Below are 19,642 nucleotides of genomic sequence, written 5' to 3' on the forward strand. Positions count from 1 at the left end.
TTTTTCTTAAATTTTGACTTTGAATGGGGAATTTTATTTTCCGAAATTTTAATTCTAGGTCATCAACCAACTGTGTTTCGATTCAGTTCGTCGAGATCTATCGTTCAGAAATTTTTGGGGATTTTCAGGAAAACTTTCAAAATCCAAATTTTCACTTCGAAATTTTTAACCGTTTTTGACTATTTTCGAAAATTACTGGGTTTCTTTCTTAGATTTTAACCTCCATAAGATATTTTCAGCTTCATTTCTTTGAAAATTCCTACAATTTTCTAGATTAGCTAAATGAATTTACCGACTTTTAAGATTAATTCAAAAATTTTGACTTTGAAAGTGAATTTTTGGAATATCTTAATCCCAGGTCATCAACCCACAATGTTTTTGATTCTGTTCGTCTTGATCCATCGTTCAGAAATTTTGTGCATTTTTAGGCAACTTTTCCAATATTCAAATTTTCAGTACGAAATTTCCAACATTTTTTGACCATTTTCGAAAATTCCAGAAATTTGTTTTTAGATTTTAACCTCCAGGGGCAATGTTCAGCTTCATTTCTTTGAAAATTCTTAACATTTTCCAGAATCGCCAAAAGAACGGAATTTTTTATTTTTTCTTTAAATTTTGACTTTGAATGGGAATTTTATTTTCCGAAATTTTAATTCTAGGTCATCAACCAACTGTGTTTCGATTCAGTTCGTCGAGATCTATCGTTCAGAAATTTTTGGGGATTTTCAGGAAAACTTTTTCAAAATCCAAATTTTCACTACGAAATTTTCAACCGTTTTTGACTATTTTCGAAAATTACTGGGTTTCTTTCTTAGATTTTAACCTCCATAAGATATTTTCAGCTTCATTTCTTTGAAAAGCCCTACAATTTTCTAGAATAGCTAAATGAATTTACCGACTTTTAAGATTATTTCAAAAATTTTGACTTTGAAAGTAAATTTTTGGAATATCTTAACCCCAGGTCATCAACCCACAATGTTTTTGATTCTGTTCGTCTTGATCCATTGTTCAGAAATTTTGTGCATTTTAGGTAACTTTTCCAATATTCAAATTTTCAGTACGAAATTTCCAACATTTTTTGTCCATTTTCGAAAATTCCAGGAATTCGTTTTTAGATTTTAACCTCCAGAGGCAATTTTCAGCTTCATTTCTTTGAAAATTCTTAACATTTTCCAGAATCGCCAAAAGAACGGAATTTTTTATTTTTTTCTTAAATTTTGACTTTGAATTGGAATTTTATTTTCCGAAATCTTAATTCTAGGTCATCAACCAACTGTGTTTCGATTCAGTTCGTCGAGATCTATCGTTCAGAAATTTTTGGGGATTTTCAGGAAAACTTTTTCAAAATCCAAATTTTCGCTACGAAATTTTCAACCTTTTTTTACTATTTTCGAAAATGACTGGGCTTCTTTCTTAGATTTTAACCTCCATAAGATATTTTCAGTTTCATTTCTTTGAAAATTCCTACAATTTTCTAGATTAGCTAAATGAATTTACCGACTTTTAAGATTATTTCAAAAATTTTGACTTTGAAAGTGAATTTTTGAAATATCTTAATCCCAGGTCATCAACACAATGTTTTTGATTCTATTCGTCTTGATCCATCGTTCAGAAATTTTGTGCATTTTTAGGCAACTTTTCCAATATTCAAATTTTCAGTACGAAATTTCCAACATTTTTTGTCCATTTTCGAAAATTCCAGGAATTTGTTTTTAGATTTTAAGCTCCAGAGGCAATGTTCAGCTTCATTTCTTTGAAAATTCTTAACATTTTCCAGAATCCCCAAAAGAACGGAATTTTTTATTTTTTTCTTAAATTTTGACTTTGAATGGGGAATTTTATTTTCCGAAATTTTAATTCTAGGTCATCAACCAACTGTGTTTCGATTCAGTTCGTCGAGATCTATCGTTCAGAAATTTTTGGGGATTTTCAGGAAAACTTTTTCAAAATCCAAATTTTCGCTACGAAATTTTCAACCTTTTTTTACTATTTTCGAAAATTACTGGGTTTCTTTCCTAGATTTTAACCTCCATAAGATATTTTCAGCTTCATTTCTTTGAAAATTCCTACAATTTTCTAGAATAGCTAAATGAATTTACCGACTTTTAAGATTTTGACTTTGAAAGTGAATTTTTGGAATATTTTAATCCCAGGTCATCAACCCACAATGTTTTTGATTCTGTTCGTCTTGATCCATCGTTCAGAAATTTTGTGCATTTTTAGGCAACTTTTCCAATATTCAAATTTTCAGTACGAAATTTCCAACATTTTTTGACCGTTGTCGAAAATTCCAGGAATTTGTTTTTAGATTTTAACCTCCAGAGGCAATTTTCAGCTTCATTTCTTTGAAAATTCTTAACATGTTCCAGAATCGCCAAAACAACGGAATTTTTTATTTTTTTCTTAAATTTTGACTTTGAATGGGGAATTTTATTTTCCGAAATTTTAATTCTAGGTCATCAACCAATTGTGTTTCGATTCAGTTCGTCGAGATCTATCGTTCAGAAATTTTTGGGGATTTTCAGGAAAACTTTCAAAATCCAAATTTTCACTACGAAATTTTTAACCGTTTTTGACTATTTTCGAAAATTACTGGGTTTCTTTCTTAGATTTTAACCTCCATAAGATATTTTCAGCTTCATTTCTTTGAAAATTCCTACAATTTTCTAGATTAGCTAAATGAATTTACCGACTTTTAAGATTAATTCAAAAATTTTGACTTTGAAAGTGAATTTTTGGAATATCTTAATCCCAGGTCATCAACCCACAATGTTTTGATTCTGTTCGTCTTGATCCATCGTTCAGAAATTTTGTGCATTTTTAGGCAACTTTTCCAATATTCAAATTTTCAGTACGAAATTTCCAACATTTTTTGACCATTTTCGAAAATTGCAGGAATTTGTTTTTGGATTTTAACCTCCAGATGCAATTTTCAGCTTCATTTCTTTGAAAATTCTTAACATTTTTCAGAATCGCCAAAAGAACGGAATTTTTGATTTTTTTTCTTAAATTTTGACTTTGAATGGGAATTTTATTTTCCGAAATCTTAATTCTAGGTCATCAACCAACTGTGTTTCGATTCAATTCGTTGAGATCTATCGTTCAGAAATTTTTGAGGATTTTCAGGAAAACTTTTTCAAAATCCAAATTTTCACTACGAAATTTTCAACCGTTTTTGACTATTTTCGAAAATTACTGGGTTTCTTTCTTAGATTTTAACCTCCATAATATATTTTCAGCTTCATTTCTTTGAAAATTCCTACAATTTTCTAGATTAGCTAAATGAATTTACCGACTTTTAAGATTAATTCAAAAATTTTGACTTTGAAAGTGAATTTTTGGAATATCTTAATCCCAGGTCATCAACCCACAATGTTTTGATTCTGTTCGTCTTGATCCATCGTTCAGAAATTTTGTGCATTTTTAGGCAACTTTTCCAATATTCAAATTTTCAGTACGAAATTTCCAACATTTTTTGACCATTTTCGAAAATTGCAGGAATTTGTTTTTGGATTTTAACCTCCAGATGCAATTTTCAGCTTCATTTCTTTGAAAATTCTTAACATTTTCCAGAATCGCCAAAAGAACGGAATTTTTGATTTTTTTTCTTAAATTTTGACTTTGAATGGGAATTTTATTTTCCGAAATCTTAATTCTAGGTCATCAACCAACTGTGTTTCGATTCAATTCGTTGAGATCTATCGTTCAGAAATTTTTGAGGATTTTCAGGAAAACTTTTTCAAAATCCAAATTTTCACTACGAAATTTTCAACCGTTTTTGACTATTTTCGAAAATTACTGGGTTTCTTTCTTAGATTTTAACCTCCATAAGATATTTTCAGCTTCATTTCTTTGAAAATTCCTACAATTTTCTAGATTAGCTAAATGAATTTACCGACTTTTAAGATTATTTCAAAAATTTTGACTTTGAAAGTGAATTTTTTGAAAAACTTAATCCCAGGTCATCAATTGTTGTAGATTTTTAGGCAAGACATTGTGATTCAATTCCTCGAAATCTATCATTCAGAAATTTTTTTAGATTTTTTGTCAACTTTTTCAAAATCCAAATTTTCAACCTTTTCTGAACATTTTCAAAATTAACAAACATTTTTAAGCTCCAGAAGCTATTATTTTTTAGCCTCATGCCTTCGAAAATTCATAACATTTCCCAGAGTCGCAAATAAATTTATCGATTTTAATTTTTTTTTTAATTGGTTTTAGAAGGGATTTTTTTAAAAATCTTAATCTCAGGTTTTCAAACCACTATGTGTTCGTCGAGATCTATAGTTCAGAAATTTTTGTGGATTTTAAGTCAACTTTTTTAAAATCCAAATTTTCAATATGAAAATATTCAACCCTTTTTTGACGATTTTCGAAAATTACAGGGATTTGTTTTTACATTTTCACCTCCAGAAGTTATTTTCAGCTGCATTTATTCGAAGATTCCTAACATTTTCCAGAATCGCCAAATGAATTTACCGAAGTTTAGAATGTTTTAAAAAATTTTCACTTTTAATTTTTTGAAAATCTTAATCCCAGGTCATCAAGCTACTATGTTTTTCGATTCAGTTCCTGGGGTTAAGCCTGCTCCTGAAGATGCCACTTCCGAAAGTGTGTGAAACGTTGAGCCCAAAAACTCAATTAAATTGTTTAAAATGGTAAATTTTTGTAAGAAAATACGGATTTTCACTTAGACTTCGCCGCCCCTAGGTCTTGCCAACGAATGAAAACTTCATTACTATTTAGATCAGGGCGGGTATGGGAGGGGCTTAATCTTTGGCTTTAATTTTTTCTTAATATATGTACATAATATTCTTTAAATAACACGATACTCAAATACATGATTCACATGGTAATTTCTTGTAGAAGATAATAAGGGTTTTGCAATTAAATTCTGCTCCTTTGGCTTTCGACGATTAAAAAAAAATCATCACAATTGAGATAGGGCGGGTGGGCGGGGCTTATATTTGTCTTTTCTCAACAAGAAACTTAAAATTCTTGTAGACAAATATGGATCTTGCAATTAAGCCCCGCCCCTCGAACTGACAACGAATGAAAAATTCATCACAACTGAGAATTGAGGTCGGAGTGAGTATGGGTGGGACCTAATCTTTGGCTTTATTTTTTTCTTAATATACACAGAACAACACGATACTCAAAAACATGTTTTAATTTCTCGTAGAGACTTAAGGATTTTGCAGTTAAGCTCCGCCCCTTTGGCTCACGCTGAATAAAAAAATCATTGCAATTGAGATAGGGAGGGTGGGCTACATTTTGCCTTTTTTTTTCTTAATATGTGTAGACTTATTTCGACAACAAGAAAATTAATGCGAAAGTTTCTAGAAAAAATACACATTGTTGTACATCTTCTATTCTTTCAGATTCTCTCAATATCCATGAGGATTCCCTCAGATTTCCTCAGAATTTTTCAAGATTGCTTTGGATCCTTTCAGATCCCTGCAGACTGTTTCAGATTCTTCCAGTTTTTTCTACATTTTGCTAGATTCTCTCAAATTCTGCCAAGTTTACCTAGATTCGTCTAGATTTCCTGAGATTCTTTCCGATCCCCTCTGATTCTTTCTAATTCTTTCCGATTCTTAGTTTCATGTTCCCACATATTTTCTTGGATTCTTTCAGATGTTTTCAGATTCTTTTCTTCTTTTAAGATTCTCCCTTTCGGATTCTTTCACATTCTTTCAAAATTTTGGATTCTATTCAGGTCGTTTTAAAACCGTGCAGATACTTTCAAATCCCTGCAGACTTTTCCAAATTCTTCCAGATTTTTCTAGATTCTACGAAATTTTCACAGATCCCCACAGGTTTCCTCATATTCCTTCAAATACTTTCCGAATTTCTCAGATTCTTTCCAATCTCGCAATTTCTCTCAAATTCCTCCATATTCTTACAAATGCTTTCAGATTCTTTCATTTTCCTTCTGATTCTCTCTTTCAGATTTTTATGTTTTTTATTCTTCCAGATTCTTCCAGATTTTTCGAGATTCCTCAGATTCTTCCAGGGAATATGAGGAAATCTCGAAGAATCTAGCAAAATTTAAAGAATCTAGAAACATCTGGAAAAGTCTGCATTACTTTTTAAAAGTAATTGTTCCAATGATTGGATAAATGGCCGCGGGCGGCGGTCAATATTAATGGCCCCATGTGTACATTCAAGCTTGCCATGTTTATCATTCCACTACATGACTACAACCGCGAAATTTAAACGAGATGCAGCTTTTGGGAAAAAATTGTGAGTTATACCGCGACTACACATCAAACACGACATTATTTACATTAATTTGGTAGAAAATTGCAAGAAAATGGTCGCTCGAGACTCGAACCACGAAAAGTACAAATCAAAACATTGACATAATTGAGGTTATGTTCCCCACTTGTAAGATCAACACGTTAGAAAAATATTTTTGTTTTGTACATACCAAAAATGGCATTGTGTGAAGCCGAAAAGACGTTTGTTTTGCACGGAGTGGAAGTAAGTAGCGACGCAATTAAAATCACCCCTAAGTTCGATTTATTACAGGAAAACTTCCGAATAGATGGGCGAGAACGCGAAGACTATAGACCCATGGAGCTTGAAACTAACATCGTGTCTCACGCCTTTGGTTCCGCACGATTACGACTTGCAAATACTGATGTGTTGGTGGCTGTTAAAATTGAAGTGGATGTGCCTTACCCGGAACGCCCCAGAGAAGGAAAACTGGAGTTTTTCGTGGATTGGTAATTTGGAAGGTTTGTATAATCTGAAATGATTGCGTTTTTGTAGTTCAGCGAACGCCACGCCGGATTTTGAGGGCCGAGGCGGTGAAGATTTGGCTGTAGAAATTTCAAATAGTTTGGCTGGGGCTTATCGGTCTCCAGAGGTTTTTGATTTGACTAAACTGTGTATTTTGAAGGGGCGCAAATGTTGGAAGATTTTTGTGGACATTCTGGTTTGTAAAAAACGCGATTTTAGTTGTGTGTTAATTCAATTGTAGCTTTTAGAGTGTGGGGGTAACTTGTATGATGCTGTCTCCATAGCTGTAAAGGCGGCCCTCTGGGACACACGAATACCACTGGTCAAGTCTGTGACCGTAGATGGTAATAATATTGACATGGAAGTGTCAGAGGAGTTACATGATTGTCAAAAACTGGATGTTACAGGCGCCCCAATTATGGTAAAAAAAAAACCTCATGGTCGCTTTTTTGTTAATTTATTTCCACAGGTAACTGTGTGTAAAATCGGGGAACAATGCATAGTTGACCCTAGTGCAGCAGAAGAACTATGTTCCGTAGGGGCTCTAGTAATATCCGTCTCTAGAAACAAATTTAGCACAATTTTGCAAACCGGCTCCGGATCGCTACACCCGCAGACTCTTCTAGAGTGCCTCCAAACGGGCCACAAAGTCGCCCAACGCCTACACGACGCTCTAATTGAAACTCTAGTCGACATCAAACCAAGTGAAAATTCCGTCGGTTTTCTGCGATAATTTATTAACAATAACATCACAATTCAACTTAAGACGGACCATTATATCTTAAAGAATCATGAATTGTTCTAATCAAATCATGATTCACGGAAAAAATAAACCTTAAACAGGAAATCTCAACAACGGCGTTGTCGTACAGCCTCACTTTATTCCCAGCTGTGATTGGACGCCCGTCCACGAAAATCGGCCTCCGCCCTTCCGAAGACAAGTAAAATTCGCCCGTATTTCGCAACCTAGAACCACAATTGTATGATTTTCCAACACAGTAAACTAACGTACCGGAGAGTCCCTTGGCGCCGTGATACTTTATGTGCAGGCCCTTCCAAACTTAGGTCTATATCGACGTTGTAGCCCTTTGCGCACCTTCCAATAATGATTTCTTTGCTCCTCATTAAGTACCGCACCATCCGACCACGTAATACTGCCAAAGTTTGTCCGTCCAACTCACCGGGACAAATTCCCGTCACACTATCAACCAGGACATTCCATCTGCCAACCTCGTTCTCCAACTGTCTGATTTGTTTGATATTTTTTCTTTGTTGGAGTCGCAGTTCGCGGTCAAGGGCTTCATCCGGGGGCTCGCTCAATTCAGAGTCTTGTATAATGTCTTCGGCGTCATTGAACGTCATTATAGGCCGTCCCGACGTAGGCAAGGGCCCCAAAACTTGGTCGGGCAACAAGTGGTACATTTTTAGAGTTTGCCAGTGGCGAAAAAGCGCATTTGCGGTCCGTCCTGAGTAGAAAACGTCGGGGTTTTGGGCCAGTAGTTCGCCGAATATGTCAATAGTGGGGTTAGCACTCTACAAGTTTCCAACAATTTTATTTTATTTTTAATTAACAAACTTACTGATTTTATGGTGCTCAAAACCTGCTCTTCTCCTTGACTCCATAGGGCTTTATCTTGCACAGCTGCAATCATATCGGGGTGTAGGTTCCTCATGGCTGACACAGCCACTCTAGACACGGCTTGGTCATACAACAAAGCATACCACCGTTGTTGCAACTCTTGCACAGTGAATTTGCACGAAAACTTAGTCCCTAGGTGCACCGTCCGCAAGTCGTTGGTCTGTTGCACCCCAATAATCAACGCCAAATCGTCCGTCGGCTTCCACCTCCCCAGGTCTTTCGTGGCGAACTGGTTCTGCTGGCGCCCCTTTTTGTTGCGCCTCGAACTGCTAGCCACCGTTTTGGACGCCGGTTTTCGCTTCAAGTCTGCGCTGTGGCTCACCACCGGGGCGCTTACGACCGGGGGAGTCGACGGACTGGCCACCGAGAAGTCCGAATGCGACTGGGTGCGGGACCGGTTGCTCTAAAAATAAAGTCGTTGGTATGAATAAAATCACGAAATCGGGAGCTACCTTTACTGTGTTTAATCCAGGCAGGCCTAGACTGTATTCCACCAGCTCGTCGTCGAACTTCTTGCGCTTGATGGACCGGTTCGAGCTAAAAACAGAGCTGGAGGAGAGTTTAACATAACCTCAAATTACCTTCGACGCTTGGTCACGTCGCTGCTGTCGAGCAGGTGGCTCTGGGACATGCTGGAGTACAGGTCGGATTTGTCGTTGGATTGGAGCATTTCGGAGTCTTGCAGACTGTCCATGATGGTAATTAGCGATAATTGATTACACAAATTGATTACAAAATAGTGGGCTGTAAACAAAGATGTCAAAATTGGCAAGTGTTGCCAACCACGATGAAATCTACTAATATTAGCAAGAATTTAGTTACTGTGGAAGTCCAGGCTACGTAAATTAAGGTTAAAAATGGCGATGAAGTTCTTTTAGAGGGTTTTTTGTATCAAAGGATAGACTCTGGCATGACTTGTTGGACTGTCATGGGTGATACATTAGAGGTCGTTTTGCAGAAGTCTGAAAGTGGCTTGATGTGGCCTGAGGTTGTTGTAGGAGACAGATTTGGGGAGTATGTGCCAGATCCTGCTTTAGTGGATGACGTTGTGGAGAGGTTGGCACCACTTACAAGCGACATAGAGGTACTAAAGGTCGATTTATAAACTTGCCGTTGATGTTGACGTTACTTACATTTTGCCCATTTTTCTTAATATATGAAATGTAAAACACGTTTAAAATGGTAAATTTTAACTAGAAACTTAAAATATGTTTAAAACGGCAAATTTTTGTAGGGAAATATGGATTTTGCAATTAGGCTCCGCCCCTAGGTCTGCCAACGAATGAAAACTTCATTACTATTTAGATCAAGGCAGCTATGGGTGGGGCTTAATCTTTGGCTTTAATTTTTTCTTAATATACGTAGTATTCTTTGAAAGAAATAAGGATTTTGCAGTTAAGCCCCGCCCCCTTGGCTCACGACGAATAAAAAAACCGTCACAATCGAGTTAGGGCGGGTGGGCGGGGTTTACATTTTGCCTTTTTTTCTTAATATGTGTAGTCATCTTTTCACAACAAGAAACTTAAAACATGTTTAAAATGATGAATTTGTATAGCGGAAATATCGATTTTGCAATTACGCTCCGCCCCTCGACCTGACAACGAATTAAAAATTCATCGGAATTGAGACAGGGCGGGTGGGCGGGACTTATATTTTGACTTTTTTTTTCTTCATATATAGCCATCTTTTCACAACAAGAAACGTGATTAAAATGGTACATTTTTGCAAGGAAAATATGGATTTTGCAATTATGAGGCGGAGCCTAAAAAAATCTCAGTAAATACAAGAAATATAATAATCCAAAAAATCGAAAATATTCAAAAAATTTAAAAAAAATCTAAAAAAAAATAATCTAAAGAATTTAAGAAGCCCAAAAAATGGAAAATATCCCACAATTACAAAAAAATTTAAAATTAAAAAAACAAAAAATCTAAAAAATCTAAAATCGCAAAAAAAGAAAAAAAATCTAAAAAATCGAAAAAACAAAAAATTCAATCATCCAAAAAATCGAAAATATGCGAAAAGAAGTTTAAAAATTTAAAATGTCCAAGAAACCCAAGAAACTCAAAAAGCCAATGAATCAAATGATTTTAAAATTCCAAAAATAGAAAATATCCCAAAAATTCTAAAACTACAAAAAAAAAACAAAATAAAAGAAATCTAGTAAACCAAAAAATCTAAAACATCAAAAAAATTCAAACCCGACAAACTCAAGAAATTCAACAATTCTAAAAATTAAAAAACCAATAAATCTAAGAAACAAAAAATTGAAAATATCCGAAAACATTTTTAAAAAATTAAAAAATCCAAGTCGCCCAAGAAACTCAAAAACTCCAATAATTTCAAAAATCCAAAAATAAAAAATATCCCAAAAATGTTAAAAATCCAAAAAACCTCAGAAATACAAGAAATACAAAAGTCTAAAAAATTCAGAACCATCTAAAAAATCAAAGAATTTAAAAAAAAAAATAAAAAATCAAAAGGTGAAAATATGTCAAAAATTCAAAAAATCCAAGAAACCAGAAAATAAAAGTTCTCCAAAAAATTGAAAAATCGAATAAAAAAAATTTAAACAAATCAAAAATGTGAGAAATTCAATAGTTCCAAAATTCCAAAAAATTCGAATTATGCCTAAAATCCAAAAGAATTAAAAAACAAAAAACAAAAAAATCCAAACAAAACAAAAAATCGAAGAAACCCAAAGAAATTCAAAAAATCCAACAATTCCAAAAATTTTTTAAAATCCGAAAAATCGAATACATCCAAAAAATAGAAAAAATCAAAAGAAAACAAATAAATCGAAAAATCCGAAAAACCAAAGAAATTCAAAAACCCAATAATTGCAAAAATCCAAAACAAAACAATACATTATCCAAAAAATTGAAAAATCGAATAAATAAAAAAAATTCAAAAAATTAAAGAAACTTAAACAAACCAAAAATGTAAGAAATTCAATAGTTCCAAAATTCCAAAAAATTCGAATTATGCCTAAAATCCAAAAGAATTAAAAAACAAAAAATCCAAACAATACAAAAAATCCAAGGAATCAGAAAATCAAAAAATTACACCAAAATAAAAATTATCAAAAAAATTGAAAATGTCGAATAAACAAAAATAAAAAAATTAAAAGAAACTAAAAAATCCAAGAAACCCAAAAAACCAAATAAATCCAAAAAATCCGTAAAGCCCAAGAGACTCAAAAAAACCAATAATCTCAAAAATCCAAAACGATCTAAAAACGCAAAATTTAAAAAAATAAAAAATCTAAAGAAACTGAAAAAACTCAAGTAATTCAATAATTCTAAAAATCAAAAGGTGAAAATAGTCAAAAATTAAAAAAATCCAAGAAATCAGAAAATAAAAAATAACTAGAAAATAAAAATTATCCGAAAAATTGAAAAATCGAATAAATAAAAACAAATAAAAAAATTTAAACAAACCAAAAATGTGAGAAATTCAATAGTTCCAAAATTCCAAAAAATTCGAATTATGCCTAAAATCCAAAAGAATTAAAAAACAAAAAACAAAAAAATCCAAACAAAACAAAAAATCGAAGAAACCCAAAGAAATTCAAAAAATCCAACAATTCCAAAAATTTTTTAAAATCCGAAAAATCGAATACATCCAAAAAATAGAAAAAATCAAAAGAAAACAAATAAATCGAAAAATCCGAAAAACCAAAGAAATTCAAAAACCCAATAATTGCAAAAATCCAAAACAAAACAATACATTATCCAAAAAATTGAAAAATCGAATAAATAAAAAAAATTCAAAAAATTAAAGAAACTTAAACAAACCAAAAATGTAAGAAATTCAATAGTTCCAAAATTCCAAAAAATTCGAATTATGCCTAAAATCCAAAAGAATTAAAAAACAAAAAATCCAAACAATACAAAAAATCCAAGGAATCAGAAAATCAAAAAATTACACCAAAATAAAAATTATCAAAAAAATTGAAAATGTCGAATAAACAAAAATAAAAAAATTAAAAGAAACTAAAAAATCCAAGAAACCCAAAAAACCAAATAAATCCAAAAAATCCGTAAAGCCCAAGAGACTCAAAAAAACCAATAATCTCAAAAATCCAAAACGATCTAAAAACTCAAAATTTAAAAAAATAAAAAATCTAAAGAAACTGAAAAAACTCAAGTAATTCAATAATTCTAAAAATCAAAAGGTGAAAATATGTCAAAAATTTAAAAAATCCAAGAAATCAGAAAATAAAAAATTACTAGAAAATAAAAATTATCCAAAAAATTGAAAAATCGAATAAATAAAAACAAATAAAAAAATTTAAACAAACCAAAAATCTAAGAAATTCAAGAAAAAATGAAAAAAAAAACATAAATAAAAAAAAATTAAAAATAATATCTAGAAATTTAAGAAAATATCTCGAAGAGTTCAAAATACAAAAAATGGAATATGTCAAAAATTTTAAAATCCAAGGAATCAGAAAATAAAAAAATAAAAAAAAATTATCAAAAAAATTGAAAAATCGAACAAACATAAGAAAACAAAAATTTAAATATTTAAAGAAACTAAAAAATCCAAGAAACCCGAAAAACCAAATAAATCCAAAAAATCCGAAAAGCCAAAGAAATTAAAAAACCCAAGAAACTCAAGAAATCCAATAGTTTCAAAAATTAAAAATGGCGATGAAGTTCTTTTAGAGGGTGGTTTGTATCAAAGGACAGACTCAGACATGACTTGTTGGACCGTCATGGGAGATACATTAGAGGTCGTTTTGCAGAAGTCTGAAAGTGGCTTGATGTGGCCTGAGGTTGTTGTAGGAGACACACTTGGGGAGTATGTGCCAGATCCTGCTTTAGTGGATGACGTTGTGGAGAGGTTGGCACCACTTACAAGCGATATAGAGGTACTAAAGGTCGATTTATAAACTTGCCGTTGATGTTGGCGTTACTTACTTTTTGCCCATTTTTTTAAAACACGTTTAAAATGGTAAATTTTATCGATTTTGCAATTAGTCTCCGCCCCTTGGTCTGACAACGAATGAAAAATTCATCACGATTGAGATTGAGACAGATGGGTGGAGCTTCTCTTTGGTTTTCTTTTTCAATTAATACATTTAGTTTTCTTTAAATACTTAGGAACACATTTCACACGGTAATTTCTCGTAAATAAATAAGGATTTGACAATTAAGCTCCGCCCCTCGGCTTACGACGAATAAAAAAAATCGTCAGAATTGAGAAAGAGCGGGTGGGCGGGGCTTATATTTTGCCTTTTTTTCTTAATATACATAGCCACCTTTTCACAACAAGAAACTTAAAATATAGTTAAAATGTTACATTTTTGCAAGAAAATATGGATTTCGCAATTATGGGGCGGAGCTTAACTGCAAAATACTTATTTCTTTACAAGAAATTGAAAACGTGTTCTTGAGTATCGTATTGTTCAAACAATACAATGTATATTAAGAAAAAAAAAAGGCAAAATATAAACCCCGCCCACCCACCCTTTCTCTTTTTTTTTATTCTTAGAAACTTAAAATATGTTTAAAACGGCAAATTTTTGAAGGGAAATATGGATTTTGCAATTAGGCTCCGCCCCTAGGTCTGCCAACGAATGAAAATTTCATTACTATTAAATCAAGGCAGCTGTGGGTGGGGCTTAATCTTTGGCTTTAATTTTTTCTTAATATACGTAGTATTCTTTGAAAGAAATAAGGATTTTGCAGTTAAGCCCCGCCCCCTTGGCTCAGGACGAATAAAAAAATCGTCACAATCGAGATAGGGTGGGTGGGCGGGGCCTTTTTTTTTTTCTTTATATATAGCCATCTTTTCACAACAAGAAACATGATTAAAATGGTACATTTTTGCAAGGAAATATGGATTTTGCAATTATGGGGCGGAGCCAAAAAAATTCCAGAAATACAAGAAATATAATAAACCAAAACATCGTAAATATCCAAAAAATAAACAAAAATCTAAAAAAAAAATCTAAAGAATTTAAGAAGCCCAAAAAACGGAAAATATCCCACAATTCCAAAAAAATTAAAATTAAAAAACCAAAAAATCTAAAAAATCCAAACAAGACAAAAAATCGAAGAAATCGAAAAAACCCAACACATTCAAGAAATCCAACAACTCCAAAAATTAAAAAACCAATAGATCTAAAAAATCAAAACTCGCAAAAAAGAAAAAAACAATCAAAAAATCTAAGAAACAAAAAATTCAACAATTCAAAAAATCGAAAATATTCGAAAAAAAGTTTAAAAAATTTAAAATATCCAAGAAACTCAAGAAACTCAAAAAGTCAATAAATCAAATAATTTTAAAATTCCAAAAATAGAAAATATCCCAAAAATTCTAAAACTACAAAAAAAAACAGAAATAAAAGAAATCTAGTAATCCAAAAAATCTAAAACATAAAAAAAAATAAAAAATCTAAAAAATCTACAATACAAGAAATCGAAGAAATCCAAAAAAAACCGACAAAGTCAAGAAATCCAACAATTCCAAAAATTAAAAAACCAATAGATCTAAAAAATCAAAAATTGCAAAAAAGAAAAAAAAATCGAAAAAATCTAACAAACACAAAAAATTCAAATATTGAAAAAATCGAAAATATCCGAAAAGAAGTTTAAAAAATTTAAAATATCCAAGAAACCCAAGAAACTCAAAAAGTCAATAAATCAAATAATTTTAAAATTCCAAAAATAGAAAATATCTCAAAAATTCTAAAAATACAAAAAAAAACAGAAATAAAAGAAATCTAATAATCCAAAAAATCTAAAACATCCAAAAAATTTAAAACAATCTAAAAAATCCAAACAATACAAGAAATCGAAGAAATCCAAAAAACCCGACAAACTCAAGAAATCCAACAATTCCAAAAATTAAAAAACCAAAAAAATCTAAAAAATCAAAACATAAAAAAATAGAAAAAATTAGAAAATCCAAGTCACCCAAGAAACTCAAAAACTTCAATAATTTCAAAAATCCAAAAATAAAAAATATCCCAAAAATTTTAAAAATCCAAAAAACCTCAGAAATAATAGAAATATAATTCTCTAAAAAATCTAAAACATCAAAAAAATTCAAAACAATCTAAAAAATCCAAACAATACAAGAAATCGAAGAAATCCAAAAAACCCGACAAACTCAAGAAATCCAACAATTCGAAAAATTAAAAAACCAAAAAAATCTAAAAAATCAAAACATAAAAAAATAGAAAAAATTAAAAAATCCAAGTCGCCCAAGAAACTCAAAAACTTCAATAATTTCAAAAATCCAAAAATAAAAAATATCCCATAAATTTTAAAAATCCAAAAAACCTCAGAAATAATAGAAATATAATTCTCTAAAAAATCTAAAACATCAAAAAAATTCAAAACAATATAAAAAATCCAAACAATACAATAAAACGAAGAAATCCAAAAAACCCGACAAAATCAAGAAATCCAACAATTCCAAAAATTAAAAAACCAAAAAAATCTAAAAAATCAAAACATAAAAAAATTGAAAAAATTTTAAAAATCCAAAAAAACCTCACAAATAAAAGAAATATAATTTTCTAAAAAATCAAAGAATTAAAAAAAATAAAAAATATAAAGAATTTAAAAAAAATAAAAATCTAAAGAATTTAAGAAGCCCAAGAATCTAAGAAATTCAATGCTTCCAAAATTCCAAAAAATTCGAATCAATTCCTAAAATCCAAAAAAACAAAAAACCCAAAAAAATCCAAATAATACAAAAAATCAAAGAAACCCAAAGAAATTCAAGAAAACTAATTCCAAAAATTTTTAAAAAACCGAAAAATCGAACATCCAAAAAAATAGAAAAAATGAAAAAAAACAATAATTCAGGATAAATCTAAAATTCCAAAGAATAAAAAAAATGAAGAATCCAAAATATGGGAAAAATTTTAAAAATCGAAAAAATCCAAGAAATACAAAAAGTCCAATAATCCAAAAAATTTAAAAATAATATCTAGAAATTTGAGAAAATGTTTAAACAATCCAAGAGGCCAAAATACAAAAAATGGAAATATGTCAAAAATTTTAAAAATTCAAGGAATCAGAAAATAAAAAAATTACACCAAAATAAAAATTATCAAAAAATTGAAAACATCGAATAAATATAAGAAAACAAAAATTAAAAATTTAAAGAAACTAAAAAATCCAAGAAATCCAAAAAACCAAATAAATCCAAAAAATCCAAAAAGCCAAAGAAATTCAAAAACTCAAGTAACTCAATAAATTCAATAATTTCAAAAATCCAAAAATAAAAATTTTTCCCAAAAATTTTAAAAATCTAAAAAATTCAAAACAATCTAAAGAATTTAAAATGTAAAGAATTTAAGAAGCCCAAGAAACTGAAAAAACTCAAGATATCCAATAATTCTAAAAATCCAAAGTTGAAAATATGTCAAAAATTAAAAAAGTCCAAGAAATCAGAAAATAAAAAATAACTAGAAAATAAAAATTATCCAAAAATTGAAAAATCGAATAAATAAAAAAAAACAAAAAATTCCAAAATTTAAACAAATCAAAAATCTAAGAAATTCAATACTTCCAAAATTCCAAAAAATTCGAGTCATGCGTAAAATCCAAAAGAATTAAAAAACAAAAAATCCAAACAATACAAAAAATCGAAGAAACCCAAAGAAATTCAAGAAATGCAACAATTCCAAAAATTTTTAAAAATACAAAAAATCTAAGAAACAAAAAATTCAATAGTTCAAAAAATCGAAAATATCCGAAAAGAAGTTTAAAAAGTCAAGAAATCCAATAACTTTAAAATTCCAAAAATAGAAAATATCCCAAAAATTCTAAAACTACAAAAAAAAACAGAAATAGAAGAAATCTAATAATCTAAAAAATCTGAAACATCCAAAAAATTTAAAACAATCTAAAAAATCCAAACAATACAAGAACTCGAAGAAATCCAAAAAAAACCGACAAACTCAAGAAATTCAACAATTCTAAAAATTAAAAAACCAATAAATCTAAGAAACAAAAAATCGAAAATATCCGAAAACATTTTTAAAAAATTAAAAAATCCAAGTGGCCCAAGAAACTCAAAAACTCCAATAATTTCAAAAATCCAAAAATAAAAATTATCCCAAAAATGTTAAAAATCCAAAAAACCTCAGAAATACAAGAAATACAAAAGTCTAAAAAATTCAGAACCATCTAAAAAATCAAAGAATTTAAAAAAAATTAAAAATCAAAAGGTGAAAATATGTCAAAAATCCAAAAAATCCAAGAAATCAGAAAATAAAAATTCTCCAAAAAATTGAAAAATCGAATAAAAAAAATTTAAACAAACCAAAAATGTGAGAAATTCAATAGTTCCAAAATTCCAAAAAATTCGAATTATGCCTAAAATCCAAAAGAATTAAAAAACAAAAAACAAAAAAATCCAAACAAAACAAAAAATCGAAGAAACCCAAAGAAATTCAAAAAATCCAACAATTCCAAAAATTTTTTTAAATCCGAAAAATCGAATATATCCAAAAAATAGAAAAAATCAAAAGAAAACAAATAAATCGAAAAATCCGAAAAACCAAAGAAATTCAAAAACCCAATAATTGCAAAAATCCAAAACAAAACAATACATAAAAAAAATCAAAAATTCCAAAGAATAAAAAAATGAATCCAAAATATGGAAAAAAATGAAAAAACCGAAAAAATCCAAGAAATACAAAAAGTCCAATAATACGAAAAATTTAAAAATAATATCTAGAAATTTAAGAAAATATCTAAACAATCCAACAGGTCAAAATACAAAAAATGGAAATATGTCAAAGATTTTAAAAATCCAAGGAATCAGAAAATAAAAAATAACACCCAAATAAAATCGAATAAACATAAGAAATCAAAATTAAAAAATTTAAAGAAACTAAAAATCCAAGAAACCCAAAAAACCAAATAAATCCAAAAAATCCGAAAATCCCAAAAGACTCAAGAAATCCAATAATTTCAAAAATCCAAAAAAATCTAAAAACTCAAAGAATTTAAAAAAATAAAAAATCTAAAGAATTTAAGAAGCCCAAGAAACTGAAAAAACTCAATAAATTCAATCATTCCAAAAATCAAAAGGTGAAAATATGTCAAAAATTTAAAAAATCCAAGAAATCAGAAAATAAAAAATTACTAGAAAATAAAAATTATCCAAAAAATTGAAAAATCGAATAAATAAAAAAAATTCAAAAAATTAAAGAAATTTAAACAAACCAAAAATGTAAGAAATTCAATAGTTCCAAAATTCCAAAAAATTCGAATTATGCCTAAAATCCAAAAGAATTAAAAAACAAAAAATCCAAACAATACAAAAAATCCAAGGAATCAGAAAATCAAAAAAAATTACACCAAAATAAAAATTATCAAAAAAATTGAAAATGTCGAATAAACAAAAATAAAAAAATTAAAAGAAACTAAAAAATCCAAGAAACCCAAAAAACCAAATAAATCCAAAAAATCCGTAAATCCTAAGAGACTCAAAAAAACCAATAATCTCAAAAATCCAAAACGATCTAAACACTCAAAATTTAAAAAAATAAAAAATCTAAAGAAACTGAAAAAACTCAAGTAATTCAATAATTCTAAAAATCAAAAGGTGAAAATAGTCAAAAATTAAAAAAATCCAAGAAATCAGAAAATCAAAAATAACTAGAAAATAAAAATTATCCGAAAAATTGAAAAATCGAATAAATAAAAACAAATAAAAAAATTTAAACAAACCAAAAATCTAAGAAATTCAAGAAAAAATGAAAAAAAAACATAAATAAAAAAAAATTAAAAATAATATCTAGAAATTTAAGAAAATATCTCGAAGAGTTCAAAATACAAAAAATGGAATATGTCAAAAATTTTTAAAATCCAAGGAATCAGAAAATAAAAAAATAAAAAAAAATTATCAAAAAAATTGAAAAATCGAACAAACATAAGAAAACAAAAATTTAAATATTTAAAGAAACTAAAAAATCCAAGAAACCCGAAAAACCAAATAAATCCAAAAAATCCGAAAAGCCAAAGAAATTAAAAAACCCAAGAAACTCAAGAAATCCAATAGTTTCAAAAATTAAAAATGGCGATGAAGTTCTTTTAGAGGGTGGTTTGTATCAAAGGACAGACTCAGACATGACTTGTTGGCCCGTCATGGGAGCGACATAGAGGTACTAAAGGTCGATTTATAAACTTGCCGTTGATGTTGGCGTTACTTACTTTTTGCCCATTTTTTTTACACACGTTTAAAATGGTAAATTTTATCGATTTTGCAATTAGTCTCCGC

General features: G+C 29.6%; 2 protein-coding genes across 3 annotated transcripts; one reads left to right on the forward strand and one right to left on the reverse strand.

Moving 5' to 3' along the window:
- Positions 1 to 6,171: 6,171 nt before the first annotated feature.
- Positions 6,172 to 7,606, forward strand: LOC135131533 (exosome complex component RRP42). Its single transcript, XM_064059316.1, has 6 exons — positions 6,172 to 6,246; positions 6,303 to 6,486; positions 6,535 to 6,731; positions 6,778 to 6,943; positions 6,989 to 7,168; positions 7,217 to 7,606. The coding sequence occupies exons 2-6, from the start codon at positions 6,439 to 6,441 to the stop codon at positions 7,478 to 7,480; spliced, it is 855 nt and encodes a 284-aa protein (XP_063915386.1). The 5' UTR covers positions 6,172 to 6,246; positions 6,303 to 6,438; the 3' UTR covers positions 7,481 to 7,606.
- Rcd5 (Reduction in Cnn dots 5) lies at positions 7,468 to 9,435 on the reverse strand. Of its 2 annotated transcripts, none has more exons than XM_064059309.1 (5): positions 8,968 to 9,435; positions 8,839 to 8,923; positions 8,328 to 8,789; positions 7,760 to 8,280; positions 7,468 to 7,713 (listed from the first exon to the last, which is right to left on the reverse strand). In XM_064059309.1, exons 1-5 carry the CDS (start codon positions 9,078 to 9,080, stop codon positions 7,509 to 7,511), a joined length of 1,386 nt encoding a protein of 461 aa, XP_063915379.1. In that variant the 5' UTR covers positions 9,081 to 9,435; the 3' UTR covers positions 7,468 to 7,508. The 2 variants fall into 2 exon arrangements, with proteins under 2 accessions (XP_063915379.1, XP_063915380.1); XM_064059310.1 differs by having other exon boundaries at positions 8,845 to 8,923; positions 8,968 to 9,431.
- Between the last annotated feature and the right edge of the window lie 10,207 nt (positions 9,436 to 19,642).

Source organism: Zophobas morio, unplaced genomic scaffold, assembly GCF_036711695.1.
Source record: "Zophobas morio isolate AGI-343-1 ecotype UQ-CSIRO unplaced genomic scaffold, CSIRO_AGI_Zmor_V1 ptg000020l, whole genome shotgun sequence".
Lineage (NCBI taxonomy): Eukaryota > Metazoa > Arthropoda > Insecta > Coleoptera > Tenebrionidae > Zophobas > Zophobas morio.